The sequence below is a fragment of the Melitaea cinxia genome, chromosome 20 (assembly GCF_905220565.1).
Source record: "Melitaea cinxia chromosome 20, ilMelCinx1.1, whole genome shotgun sequence".
Taxonomy (NCBI): Eukaryota; Metazoa; Arthropoda; class Insecta; order Lepidoptera; family Nymphalidae; genus Melitaea; species Melitaea cinxia.
The window spans coordinates 11,638,962-11,653,233 of record NC_059413.1 but is presented as its reverse complement, the minus strand read 5'-3'; the positions used below and the strand labels follow the sequence as shown (position 1 = coordinate 11,653,233).

General features: G+C 32.5%; 1 protein-coding gene across 1 annotated transcript in view; it reads right to left on the bottom strand.

Moving 5' to 3' along the window:
* Positions 1 to 478: 478 nt before the first annotated feature.
* The window catches only part of LOC123663488 (somatomedin-B and thrombospondin type-1 domain-containing protein), a 42,038-nt gene continuing 28,244 nt past the window's right edge, over positions 479 to 14,272 (bottom strand). Inside the window, exons 2-5 of the mRNA XM_045598163.1 lie at positions 7,192 to 7,386; positions 2,958 to 3,081; positions 1,914 to 1,990; positions 479 to 945 (exon numbers count right to left, since the gene is read on the bottom strand). Coding sequence (XP_045454119.1) covers positions 743 to 945; positions 1,914 to 1,990; positions 2,958 to 3,081; positions 7,192 to 7,386 — 599 coding nt within the window. The 3' untranslated portion in view covers positions 479 to 742. The remainder of the gene's footprint in view (positions 946 to 1,913; positions 1,991 to 2,957; positions 3,082 to 7,191; positions 7,387 to 14,272) is intronic.

Here is a 14,272-nt window from a genome sequence, read left to right as displayed (position 1 = left end):
TTACCGAAGCTTATAGACGCCTGCAACACATCAAGCAAGCATCGCAAGCGCGTTTCCGACCTAATCCCCAATCCCATGTAAGATATCAATTAAGTTAGCATAATTTTGGTCATTGGACTCACGTCTGCATTAGGGATACGATAGGGAATATATAGGGAAATGATCACTAACAAAAATAAAAATCGGAATGACAAAAGCATGGGCATTATAAGCCTGTGGACATAACTTTATAAAATAAAAAAAACCAATCTCCTCTCCCCCCAGAAGTTCTGGTCACCTTACTCACCAACAGGAACACAATACTACTTGAAAACAGTATTATTTTGCTGTGGTCTTCTGTAAGGTCGAGGTACTACTCCAGTCGGGCTGCTCTATATTTTGAGCAGGAAATTCCTGCTGTGTGTGTTGGTACGTAAAAATGAAATACCTAAATAAGTGTCTCAATTCGGAATATTACTTTCGATACAATCATAAACAATTATTATATATTATTTTTTATATTTATTTTACAACTCTTAGTTGTGCGATTATTTATGTATATTGAAAGTTATGGCACATTACATTCAAGCTACTATTACATCTCTTCTGAAAACAATTTGTGCGTTTTATAAAACGAATTCTTATTTAAAAAAAAAAAAAAAAAACTTAAAATTAAATTAACTAAACTAGACAGAATAGTTTCATTTTAATGGGATATTACAATATAATTTTTTTACGTATAATCACTATTAGTTACAATTATTTACACGAAAATAAAATCAGGATTAGCGCAGCAGTCGCCCTTCCTGTCTGGGCTCTCCTTCGTGCGGATCCATTTGCCGTGACAATGTGGGGCTAATAATGCGTAGAATCTTGTATTATGACCCGCCACGCCGTGTCCGCCGCACCGCCAGTTCAAATCGCGTCGCAACGCCGCTGTCTCGCACATCACACAGACTGTACCACCTGATAAAATCAATTATATTATTAATAACAGGCATATCATTATTATAGTTACTACTAGCTATGCCCGCGACTTTGTTCGCGGGAAATTTGACAAAAAAGCTATTGTTCAGATCGCAGAGTTGTATAATAAATAAATTTCTAAAATAAAAGTAGCCTTAGTTACTCCTTATTACATCAAAATCGGGCCAGCCGTTTCAGAGAATAGGTATCCTGACAGTCGGACAAAAATTATAAAAAATGTTACTTTGGTTTATGTACCGTGTATACATACATATAAATTTAGTAATAAGCGGTTATTTTAATATTACAAACAGACACTCCAATTTTATTTATTTGTATAAATTAATGACTAGTCTAAAAGTATCTCAAAGTACTATGTGGGATTTCAAAACTTTTAAATGATTACTTAACAAAGTATGTCGGTGTTTACATCTAGTAGTGTGTATTTGATCAGTAAGTACTTAGTTACAATTGACACGGAATCTAGATTCTGTTGAGAAAGTCTACCACCAATTCATAAAGTATTGCAGATCCAGCTGAAAATAATCAGTAAGAACGATAATCTTTTAAAGATATCTAATCCAAACCAGGTCGATCTAAAACCAATCACACGTTCTGATAGAAAGTCAATGCCGCTAAGGCCACACAAATCTTACCTGTGTATCATTAAATAGTATAAAACAAAGTCGTTTCCCGCTGTCTGTATGCTCAGATCTTTAAAACAACCCAACGGATTTTGATACGGTTTTCTTTAATAAATAGAATGCTTTCAGACGGAGGTTTATACGTATAATAGATGCATAATATAGTAGAGGAACACTGATTGTTTTAGCAACCGTGCGAAGCTGAGGCGGGTCGCTAGTAATATATAAAATGACAAGCCTTACTAAACACATCATTCTTTTAGTTACAATCATTGTCATACTAGAAGTTAGTTATAAGAAAATTATAAAAGATAATTAAAGTACCTTCACGTAGTGGTTTGTAGTCAGAATCAGTGTGACAAGCCTTGGACACTTTTATCACTTCGAATTTCACGCAGTATCTGCAACAATTGTGTGATAAGTATTATTTTGAATTGTTATTTAATTTATACTATTGCAACATTTTTTAAATAAATAAAGTAGACAGTAAGTAGGTAAGATGTGATTAGAGTGAAGATGAATTTCGAATAAGTAAGAAAGGGGGTCCTATTGTTTTCTAATGTTTAGGCGAATTTAATTCATAATGAAATAACTTTGTCGGATTTTATCACGGGAATCATGGTAACGAAAGAACCAAGGTTGCTGTAAAGTATCCGAAACGTCGGGCATTTAAAAAACTTAATAAACCGCGGTAAAATCCGAAGAAGATGTTTCATTATAAAATGGGATGATTATAAAAGGGGATGGATCCTTTGCTAAAAATTATTGTTTCGAATATAATCATCTCTATATGTAACAATCTAGAAAATAAATACATAAAGTGGCGATTGACACGTGATTATTATTTGATAAGACTACAGCTGACAACTTGTTTTTAATTAGAATACTACAGTATCCACATACAACAGTCTACACACACACACACACACATATCTACAGTATCCCGATTTTGTAACATAAAAAATAAATAAAAGAAAAATACAAATTAAAAACTTCATAGCGTGCAATGGCATTATTATCGGTATTATTAGATATCTACTGATAGCTGAAACAACCTCTGTTATAAAGGTAGCATTGGTAATATAACTGCCATATGGCTTCTTGATGACAGCAACTGATTTGCTTTTTACAAAAAAAAAAAGAAGAACAATGAAAAAAAATGTACTCTTTACTAAAAACCTTAGTATAATCCACATTTAAAGAAAGACCTTCCGCTTCAAATAGTTAGAACTTTCTAAACCTTTTTCTTCTTAAAAGAAAAATAAAGTACTTACAATATGGCGGATTACGTAACTCATCCCATTCATACTCTTCCGTTCACAGTGCAGTTCTCGAGTTAATTTAAGTGCTATAAATAAAAAAACTTACTCTCTATGCGCATTAGACTCTGGATCATCAGGGTTGCGTAGACGCAGGTTCTTTCTTATGTCGATAGTTTCATTGGAGTGACGGCTGACTGACAGACTTCCGGGAAGAATCATGGCTGATTCCTCTATAAGAAAAATCAATAAATAATAACGATAATTTTATTCATTTTTAATTAAATTAAATCTGTATTTTTTTCATATTTATTTATTTACGCCATTTTGAATATTTAATTATTTGTAACAGGCGGCCATATTGCAGATGCAGCTATTTATTCCAGGCAAACATTGAGCAGAGAACGAGTACTGATAGTGTGGGAAGGGACGTAATATCTATGTAGGTACCTACATACCTATCTAGTTAACATAATAGATATTAAAATTCACGTGTAAGTAATTATTCTCTTCTTCTTCTTTAGGTTATTGGCTTTTAATAGTGCCAAATGACCACAGATGACTTCATCAATGTCATGTAGGAAATTATTTCTTCCATTAACCTTCTCACATTTATTGCCTATCTGTAACTTATATAAGGAATTGTTACCAGTACCATATATCTATAATATAAAAATGAGTCGCTGAATGTGTTGCTAAGCGCAAAACTCGAGAACGGTTGGACCGATTTCGCTAATTCTTTTTTTAAAATATTCCTTGAAGTACGAGGATGGTTCTTACGGAGAGAAAAATTCTAAAAAAAAAATTTAAATTTCCTGAAAAAGTCTAAAAACACCACTTTTCTATACTCCCATACAAAAGATTTGTGATAATACTTAAAAGTCAATTTGAACTTTAATACCATACGATAAAGTTTGTGTTAGGCGATACGCCGGGTCAGCTAGTATTTTAAAAAAAAAGCTAAATTTAACATGGTTAGATAAACATTATTATTACTAGGTGAAAATTTTGAGATTAATTGACAGATTGATTTTTAATTTTATATTTTAGTTGTACATATTTTATCCTAATCATAAAAGATAAACAACGCTCAGTTTGCATTTATATATACATATATTAGCTGACACCGAAAACATTTTTTTGTCATATATGTTACTAACCCCCCTTAATCCCCCCCCCTTATAACTTTATAGATGTTGGCCGATTCTCAGACCTATCCGACTGCATGTCGTAAAATTCCATAAAAATCGGTCCAGTCCTTTCGGGGGAGTATTTTAACTAACATCGTGACACGAGAATTTTAAATTATATAAGAAATATATAAATATATTTGTTTTTTCGTAATGACAGATACAACATTTTAAGAATCGCTCTAGTAATATTGGATATTTCAAAAGTTAAGTATTGGCTAATCCATACTCTGATGAGGCTCGGCATATATTGTGATTGGTGGGGATTGCAATTGGAAGCAGATGATTCCTACAGCCAGTTTCTTTCTTTAGTACATTTAATTTATTATACACTAATGTCTTAAATTACAGAGCATCATAGTCAGAATCAACTCACAAAGCTCTAAAAATATCGATTAAAAAAGTTGTTTTGAATATTTGAAAGACCGTCATTTGAGTACAGCTCTACCGATATGACTGACATTGTTTTGTTGTAGTTGATGGAAGTAAGCCAGTACGAAAATCCACTGGAAAAGTCAGAAATGGAAATCGTATTTTCGTATCCAAACGTTAATAAAATGTTACGTTCATTTTCCTGGTCTGACAAGTTAACAAGTTATGAATTGTTTGAAATACTACGCAAAACTAAAAACAATTTTTGTAAATGGTTTTTATTTTTATTTTATTGTCGTTGATATTTATTTTGATCTGTACTACCGGCCACGGCCTCTCACAGACACCAATATCTCACAAAAAAAAAATATATATATATATATATAATGTGAATTTGTAAATTCTAAGTCAAATTGTTATGATGATTTATGAGGAAGTAATAAACTGTTTTTAAATTAATTTTTAATTAATAGAATTCGTAAAAAATTTAACTTTTATTATTTTACTAAATAAAATGATTTTAGCTTTACTTTAGATAACGTGTATGAATAGTGTTCTAAAACATGAAACCTCATTTCAACGCATAAGATCGTAGCAGTTAAGCGTCAATCTCTCGAAACATAACAGGTACTTTAAATACTTTTTTATAGAACAAATATGTAGCAGTTAATGGTTCTAATAAATAATAATATATATCTATAACATACACACATGATCGTCTGTTCCTAAAGTTTTTTATATAGCAATGGGCGCAAACAAACGAACTAAGCCATCTGATGCTTAATGGCTACCGTCGTCCATGGACATCTGCAACATAAGAGGATTTGCGAGTCCGTTGTCGGCCTTTAGAGAAAAAATGTCTGTACACTCGAAGCTTGAAAACTCCTAAATTACAGCGCTCAGGGAAACTACATGTTTTTGAAGTAAAACTTCTGTACGCACGTTTGATTTGGAGAGTAATCTGGTGAATACGCGACGACAGCGTTAGGAAAAGTGTGATCGGGCGATGCGAACGGAAGTTGAGAGAGAAATATAAGTTCGTGAAGATAGAAAGAGAAAGTTACGTTTCGTAGCTTTTACTTCAGTCGTGTGGTCTAAAGCACACGCGTTTTTTTTTGAGTTAAATATATGTCTATAATGCGTATCTATATTTATATATTACATCCAGATTCAGGGCGGGGATTGAACCCAATACCCCCGGGGTAGAAAGCTGGATCACTACAAACTGCGCCAACGGCTAGTCGAATAATACTGTATATGTCTCAAGTACTTCATTTACGTTTACCATTGGTAACAAACAAGAAACCCGTTACAGACTCTAATTGCATTGTATTCGAGAGGACCCCTGTCAGGAACAGACGAGTAATCACTCTTAAAGAAACAATTATTGCTATTTATCAGTGTAAGCACGCATTTGTCTAATCTTCCCTAATATAATAAATGCCAGTGGCGTAGTGTGGGATGAGGGGGGCATCATACTCCGGCCGCTTCTCACAAAGGGGCGCCAAATGGTTCGCAAAACAAAAAATTGGTACACACACATATTATATGGTTTTCGAATGGGGCGCTAAAAAGTATTGTGCCCCGGGCGCGAGTTAAACTCGCTACGACACTGATAAATGCAAATCTATGTAATTTATAGTTGTAATAAATTGATTGCCAACATTTTAGTGTTGACTGCTCAAAATCTGGAGCAGGACGACTAGGAAAGTAGTTGTGATGCTTGTAGTGTTGCAGGCGTCTAAAAACTACGGTAATCGCTTACTATCAAGTGAGCCATACGCTTGTTTGCCAAACTAGTCGTATATAAAGAAAAACAATTCGGTTCAACGTTATATACCTATTTCAACGCAAGTTTAATAGTGGTAAATTTTAGAGTCATCTATTAATGTGTTATTAAGAAACATTAAAGTAGTTCTATTAATAGTATAGTAATAATAGTAAAATTACGTCAAATTTCAAGTCACATACTAGTATATCAAAGCAGTGTTCAATTTAGGACTCTAAACTATTTCTTAAATTCTATTTCAGTTAAAATTGAAGAGAAACTAGTTTAATTAAGGGAATATACGGGGAAGGTATTCCTGATACTGAATATTCTTGTCTATGTTAGTACGAGTTAGCGAGCAAGTTTGGAAATCCTTTGCGTATTCATCCTTTGTAAAAGTATACAGGCATAATAAAAGTGTTTGTTTTTATCTTGTTATTGTTTACTCCTTGTAAGTAACAGCGAAACACAACTAAGTTGTATTTTGAATATAAAAAAGGAGTCCTAATAAATAATTTTCGAGATAATGTATTTGATATATATAAAAATACAAATAAGGAAAAAAGAATTATATATTTTACTAGCTGACCCCGCAAACGTTGTCTTACCATATTATTAGCCCCCCTTGATCCCCTCATCCTTATAGCTTAGGAGTATGAAAAATAGATGTTGGCCGATTCTCAGATCTACCCAATATGTACACAAAATTTCATAAAAATCGGTCCAGCCGTTTCGGAGGAGTACTGTAACTAACATTGTGACACGAGAATTTTATATGTAAGATTTTTATTTGACCTAACAGACAAAAAGTTAATATAATCGCTCGTTTTCTGAAATGGTTCATTATTTTGCACAATTTTTTAATTTGTCATTACGTAAGAACATTCAGTAAAATATTAATAAACTTTTACAAACAAAAAAAGTTAGCGGAGCAATTTTCGACTTCTGGGCTTAGCGTATACCTATAGCGATTTTTTTTAACAAGCAGTCATAGTTATCAGTACATATCCTACCTCGTAATGGCACATCACTGTCCGGTTGACACCCATGATGCGCTTGGCACGCACGACGTTGCACAAGTGAGGGGCAGTGACGACCACCATGTGCTGGGGCCTGCATGACACGCCTGCTCCTCACCATGCTGCCAGACCCGCAGGACGTGTCACAGTCTGACCACTCGCCCCAACCTGACACCACGCAATCTAAAACTGTAACAAGGAAAATAAAGGAACATTAAAATACGTTCAGATATAATTTTTAAAAATATGCTGTGAGTCTGCCCAATATGCCTCGGAGAGCACGTTAAGATATTGGTCCCGGTTGTTATCACAGACACCTGATAATGATCATTACTCATAGTAGGTATATATCCGCCAACCCGCATTGAAGCAGCGTGGTGGATTAAGCTCTTCTACATGGGGAAAGAGGCCTATGCCCATTAGTGGGATATTACAGGCTGAAGCAGGACACACATATAGTTTATATAGAGAAGGAGTGCAGAATAATAATCTAATATATAAAGGTCTGCTAAGCCTTAGTGAAGAAGCGTATTGGATTAAGCTCCCACCTTTCTACTAAAAGTAGAAAGAGGCTTATGATCGACATTGGGATACCTAATTAGAGATTTTTGACTATCCTTTATGTAAGGTCGGCTCAATTTACTAGTAATTTAAAACACAAAGGCTAGTCATAAATATGCGTATTTCATTCATATATTTTATTCTTCTGAAACAATACGTCGATTTTGTTTAAATTTTGATGATGAAAATTGAAATTCCAAATTTTATTTAAAATTTAACTCACGCTCGACGCTAAAGAATGATATATAGAATATCCCTCGTCATTTTATAAAAATAATATCTGCATGAAACAAAAATGAATCAAAGAGTTCAGGGTGTCAATGTGTCATGTCAATAAGAGTTATGAAATAACAAAATTCTCAGACCATTTATTCTTTTCTAGTTAATTGGGATGTAGAAAAGTGTTGAACAAGACGATGGTTAAATTTATACCTGATTCGAAACTGCGATCTTTGACTAAGAAACGTGCTTTATCCACTATCATCTTATCTATTATAACTTGTATAGCACTCTTAATTTCGTTTTTTTTTTTTTTTTTTTTTAATTTGAGCAAGACAACACACAACATATGAGTTTACGTTATTTTTGGCGTAAACTTGCGGAGGCCTATGTCCAGCAGTGGACTGTATAGGCTGTAATGATGAGCAAGACAAAATTCTTTGAGAATCTTTTAGCTCTTCTATAATAAAACAAATTTAAAAAACCCTTCTGGAATTTTCTGTCGGGTAGTGAAACGCAACACAAGCATCCAGACCACAACAACCTATATAGCCTATGCAAACATTTGTTATGAGCAAGGTTCTAAACCTCTCATTCGACCGCGACCCTCTGAGAGAAAGCCAATATTATTTCAATCATTTTGTTGAATCATCTTTCGCGGTTTCATCCGTGACACAATTTTTATTCTCATCAAATTGGTAGTTATGGTTAGTGCGTTTGTTCTGTGTTTCGTACTATGATGTCTAAAGGCCTACGTCAAGTAAGTTTACGTCAGCAAAAAGGCTACCTAATTCTAAGTGTTTTTTTTTAATCTGTGTTATTCCGGAGTTCTAATAATCCTTTCCTCATGAGTGTACCCACAGCAAGACAGAATAGGGCATTTGCACTTTTACTCGAAACTAATAACAGAATATTTAGATATATAATTTGAATTTTAGATTAGTCAAAACGTCCACAAGATATTATTGTAATAATTTTAATAGTAAAGGTAAATAAAAAGGCATTTTCAACTCTCCACTACGTAGTTATTAAATTTTTACATTAATTTGCTTCTTCGCTTTATAAATTCCTTTACAAAATTCTGTATACATAACATGCCTTTGCTTGAATTACAATTCTGAGAATTCAGTTACTGTAGTTAATAAGTATAATACATATAAAAACAAATCCATAACCTTTAATATTAAAATTGTTAACCTATATAATTAAATAAGTGGAGACCAATTTGATTTAATATATTTTACTTTTGACTTTAATTTATCTGCTTATTGAGTAAAAATCGTGACAGAGTTTTGTACGATGAAACGGATTAACCGGATAATTTATCAAAAACAAAATTAGATTTTATTTTTATCCCACACTAGCTGTGCCCTGCGGTTTCACACGCATTAATTTGAAAAAAAAAATGCCTTCCTCGATAAATGGGCAATTTAGCACTGAAAGATTTTTTTAAATCGGACCAGTGGTTCTTGAGGTTAGTAGAGTAGAGTTCAAACAAACAATCACTTCAGCCTATCGCACTCCACTACTGGACATAGATCTCCATAAGTTCGTGTCAAAAATGGCGTGAACTCATGTGTTTTGCCCATAGTCACCACGCTGGGCAGGCGTGTTTGTCGCACGGGCTGGCTTTGTCGCATCAAAGACGCTGCTGCCCGTCTTCGATCTGTGTATTTCAAAGTTGGATGGTTATCCCGCCATCGGTCGGCTTTTTATCTGATCAGAGGTTTCTCATACATCTACACAAACTAACTGGTTCCAGCTGATCAATGAAACTAAGCTATTTTCAAGTACACTGTCGTAAGACTAGACCGAATTAAATAAAGCTTTAATAATTTTTAATTTAGATTTGGTAAAATGTTAGGATGGAATTATTAAATTTTTGATCCATTTTTAAACTTTATACGGTTACACATTTTTTACTTTCTGACCATACTAGGTACCACGGTATAACTTCGCTCATTCCTAATATTGCTTAAAAATATTCTGAATACGAACGAAAAAATTATACAGTATTTCATTACAAAGTCAGGTGAATATATTTTTCCCCCAAAAAACTTTATGAATAAATACGACGCTGCGAAAATACTTGAAAAGTTTACCTCGAAACGCATTTAATATTTCATTTGAGTTATTTGTATATTAATATAAATTCAATTGTTTATTACATACCTACACAAATTTTATGGCAAAACTTATACACGATTAAAAAAATATTGAATCGAGTGCGGACTGCGTGTCATTATGTGAGTAATGGCAAACTGGCAAAACAAAACTACAAGAACTTCAAAGAAAACAAAATAAAATAATTAAAATACTTTTTCGATATCCGCCTTGGACACCAACAACTACACTTTATAAAAAAAAAAAAACAAATATTAGAAACTTACAACAACTTTATGTGTATAATTCTTGTATTTTTGGAAGAAAAATTATTATAAATCCATGCATTCTAATTTGATATTTATAAAACAAAACATTAAACGTAGCACTCGTAGACCAAGCTTACTAGTTCTCCCAAAAATAAGAACCAAATTTGCAAAAAAAAATATTACTTTCGATGGAGTACAAATTACCAGCCTATATAAAAAATGTAAGCTCAGTTAATTGATTTAAATCTCAACTATCAAAATATATTTTACAGAATACCCACTTTTATAGTTATATATATTATACACTTTCGTTAAATAAGTACCTACTTATAAAGCGAATATTTGTATCATTACATTTATTATGTTGTTCTCATAGAAGTAAATTTTCTTTTTCAGAATAAATTTTTTAAACCTATATATTATTATATATATAACTAGCTGTGCCCGCGACTTCTTCCGCTTGAAATTTAACAAAAAAGTTATTGTTCAGTTCGCAGAGTTATAAAATAAATAAATCTACTAATAAATATACTCCCTAACTACATCAGCTATCAGCCGGTGAAATTCCCGTCAAAATCGGTTCAGCCGTTTTAGAGATTAGCCGGAACAAACAGACAGACACACAGAAAAAAAAATAAAAAAGCTATTTTAGTATATGTACCGTGTATACATCCATGTGCATTTAGTAAAAAGCGGTTATTTTTATATAACAAACAGACAATCCAATTTTATTTATTTGTATAGATATAAAAGAAAAAGTTAACTTCAAAAGGTAGGGCACAGCAAGAAATTTCCTACACAAAATCTAGAGCAGAGTACCTTACAGAAGCTTACAGCTAAATAATACTGCTTTTAACCAGCGTTGTGTTCTTGTGGTGAGTTAGATGATCAGAGCTCCTGGGGAGGCTTGGAGTAAAGTCGGCAACGCACTTACGATGCTTCCGATGCTGCAGGCATCATAAGTTACGGTAAGCGCTTTCCATCAGGTGGGCCGTAAGCTTGATAGCTGACCTAATAGTATAAAAAAATAGATAGATATGTAAGGTTACAGACATTGTTCTGTTTCACGAACTGTCAAACGCGTGAAATTCAAATAATCGTTCGTTTTTTGAAACCTTCCCAATTCTCAAATGTAACAGAAAAATTAAAAATTAAAAAGAATTAGCCGATTAGTCCAACCATTCTCCGGTATATGCCAGCAACACACTTGACGATTTATTTTTATTAATATTCTGAGATAGATTACTATTTCTTCGAAGAAAATAAGTAAAAATGAACAGAACAAAAGACATTCTTATATTATAGGGTCTACAACGTGTGGCAGACTTTAAGAGGCTATTAGTCAAAGGGGACCCATTACAGCGGGGTTTATGACGTTCTTACGTTGTGTTGGGTTATTTAAGGTGTTTTATGGCGAGTAAACCTGTTGAAAGACGTCCTCTTTCTTAGACTTGTTTATAATTTTATGCGGTGATAAATATTTTTAGAGACTTTTTTGTATAGGAATTGATATTTTAAGGATGTATTTTACTGCGGCAGTTTTATATACTGTTCTCTATGTACTTGGACTTATTTGATATAAAAGGAAAGTAGGAGATACGCGCTGTTTGATATGTCTTTATGTTGACTTCTCTACTATATGTGTGTATGTTACGCACAGCACACTAAAACAGAACTTCTCTACTATATGTGTGTGTGTTACGCACAGTACATTACATCAGAACCTTTGTAACTTTCAAAATATATTCAAGAAAATATTACAGTAAGTAAAATATATCATTGAAGTAAAACTTCTTTACGCCCGCTTGAGTGGCGAGTAAGCTGATGTATGCGTGACGAGAACGTTACGAAAAGTGTGATCGGGCGAGGCGAAAGGAAGTTGAGAGGGAGATATAAGTTAATGAAGATAGCAAGAGAGAGTTACGGTTCGTAAGTTTTACTTCAGTCGTGTGGTCTAAAATAATAATAATAATAATACTTTATTTCAGACTGAATTTTAAGTCCATATTAGGTTAGTACAACAAAACAACATTTGGAATAAAAAACAAAACAAAATTAAATTAAAAAATCAATTAGTAAAAAAATAAATAAAATAAAAGTAAAATCAAAAATCAAAAATCATAAAATTCAAAAATTCTAAAATTCTAAAAATTCAAAAATGGTGTGAAATAAAAATAAATAACATGAAACTTATGAACTAGGTAACTATAGCAATTTAAGCAGACTCGTTTTTTTTTTTTTTTTTAATTTGTTTAGCCTTTTTAAAGATTTAAAAATTCATAATATTACATTAGCTTGATTAATTAAGACCTTCAGTAAAATAATATGGGTTTACTGCTGACCCCGCAAACGTTGTTTTGCCATATAACATATATTATTAATCCCCTTAATCCCCACCCCCCCCCCCCCCCCCCCCTCTTTAAGACTTAAGGGTATGAAAAATAGATGTTGACCGATTCTCAGACCTACCCGATATGCACACAAAATTTCATGAAAATTGTTCTAGCCGTTTCGGAAGAGTATGGTAAATAACATTGTGACACGAGAATTTTATAAATGGGTTTCGAATATAGAAATACATATATAGAAATTGAAGTATACATTTATAAAATGAACAGAGTTGTTGTTCATTACGTTCTTCTTATTAATAGAGGAAAAAGAAGATATAAACAACCGCTAAATTACGAGATAAAATTTCTTCACACGTTTGTGTTATTTGATATTTTATTTAATATAAAATATTTTGATAAAAAGCAAAAACAATGAAAAGAAAAAACGTAGTACGAAATTCAGGTAAAGACGGCGCCAAGCTGACGCTCAGAGGTGTTATATATATTTATTATCTTTATTTCAAATATATTTGTATCATAAAACGTTTAAAATCTTTATTAAAAAGTAAAAAATTTAGAATACAAAAATCTTGTATAAATTTAAATTAAAAATAGGTTTCATTACTTACAATCAATAATATCACTACTAGTGATCGCCCAGTAGTCGAGATTCGACCATAATTAATTTAAATTATAAGTTTGAACATTATTAAGATTCTGTTGTCAAAGGCTATACTTCTATAATAAACAAATCAGTATATAAGCGTGTTTGTGTCAAATACATGGTAGTGTGTGTAATGTTTTTTTTTTTTTTTTTTCATTGATTTAATGTATTTTTTATGCATAATTTTAGAAAAATATTAGCATTCTGCACTCCTTCTCTATATAAACTATGTGTGTGTGAAATTTCATTTTCCTCCGTTCGTCCAATTTTCGTAAAAAGGGGTACAAAGTTTTTGCTTCACGTATTAATATATAGTTAACTTGAATAGTTTTTGAATTTTCTTTTGTGTATATGATTTTAAGCAAGTATCTTAAAATCAAGTAGCAGTTTCTGATTCCAGTAGTATAATTTAAAAAATCATAAGTATTTTAGCATGTATGTATGTTTACTACTTTGAACTTGATTTTCGTATGCATATTTACCTATTTACTGATATGTTTCTAGTTCGACTTCTAAAATTTGCATTTTAAACGAAGATTTTCAGCCCAAAGTTACATTCAAAATAGCAACACGACAGCTACAAAACGAAAAGGAAAAAATCTCCATTTTCTAACGTGCCATACGACAGCGGTTCAGACGCGCTTTTATTATGATGAAGCAAAATGGCGCCCACGGCCGCCGCAGAGAAAAACGAGTGCGTGCAGTGAGGGTTGTATTTATCGTTGAGCTTTGTGTACATATTTAACATACATACATATATATGTTAACTAGCTGACTCGGCAAACGTTGTCTTGCCGCTAAACGCTATTTAAAATAATTATAGGTGTTAGTGATAGAAGGTGAAAATTTAGGGTTGTATCTATTTTTCAACGCCAAATCATAATAAAATAAAAAATGAATAATTTATTTAAAAATTAAGAAAATTAGGG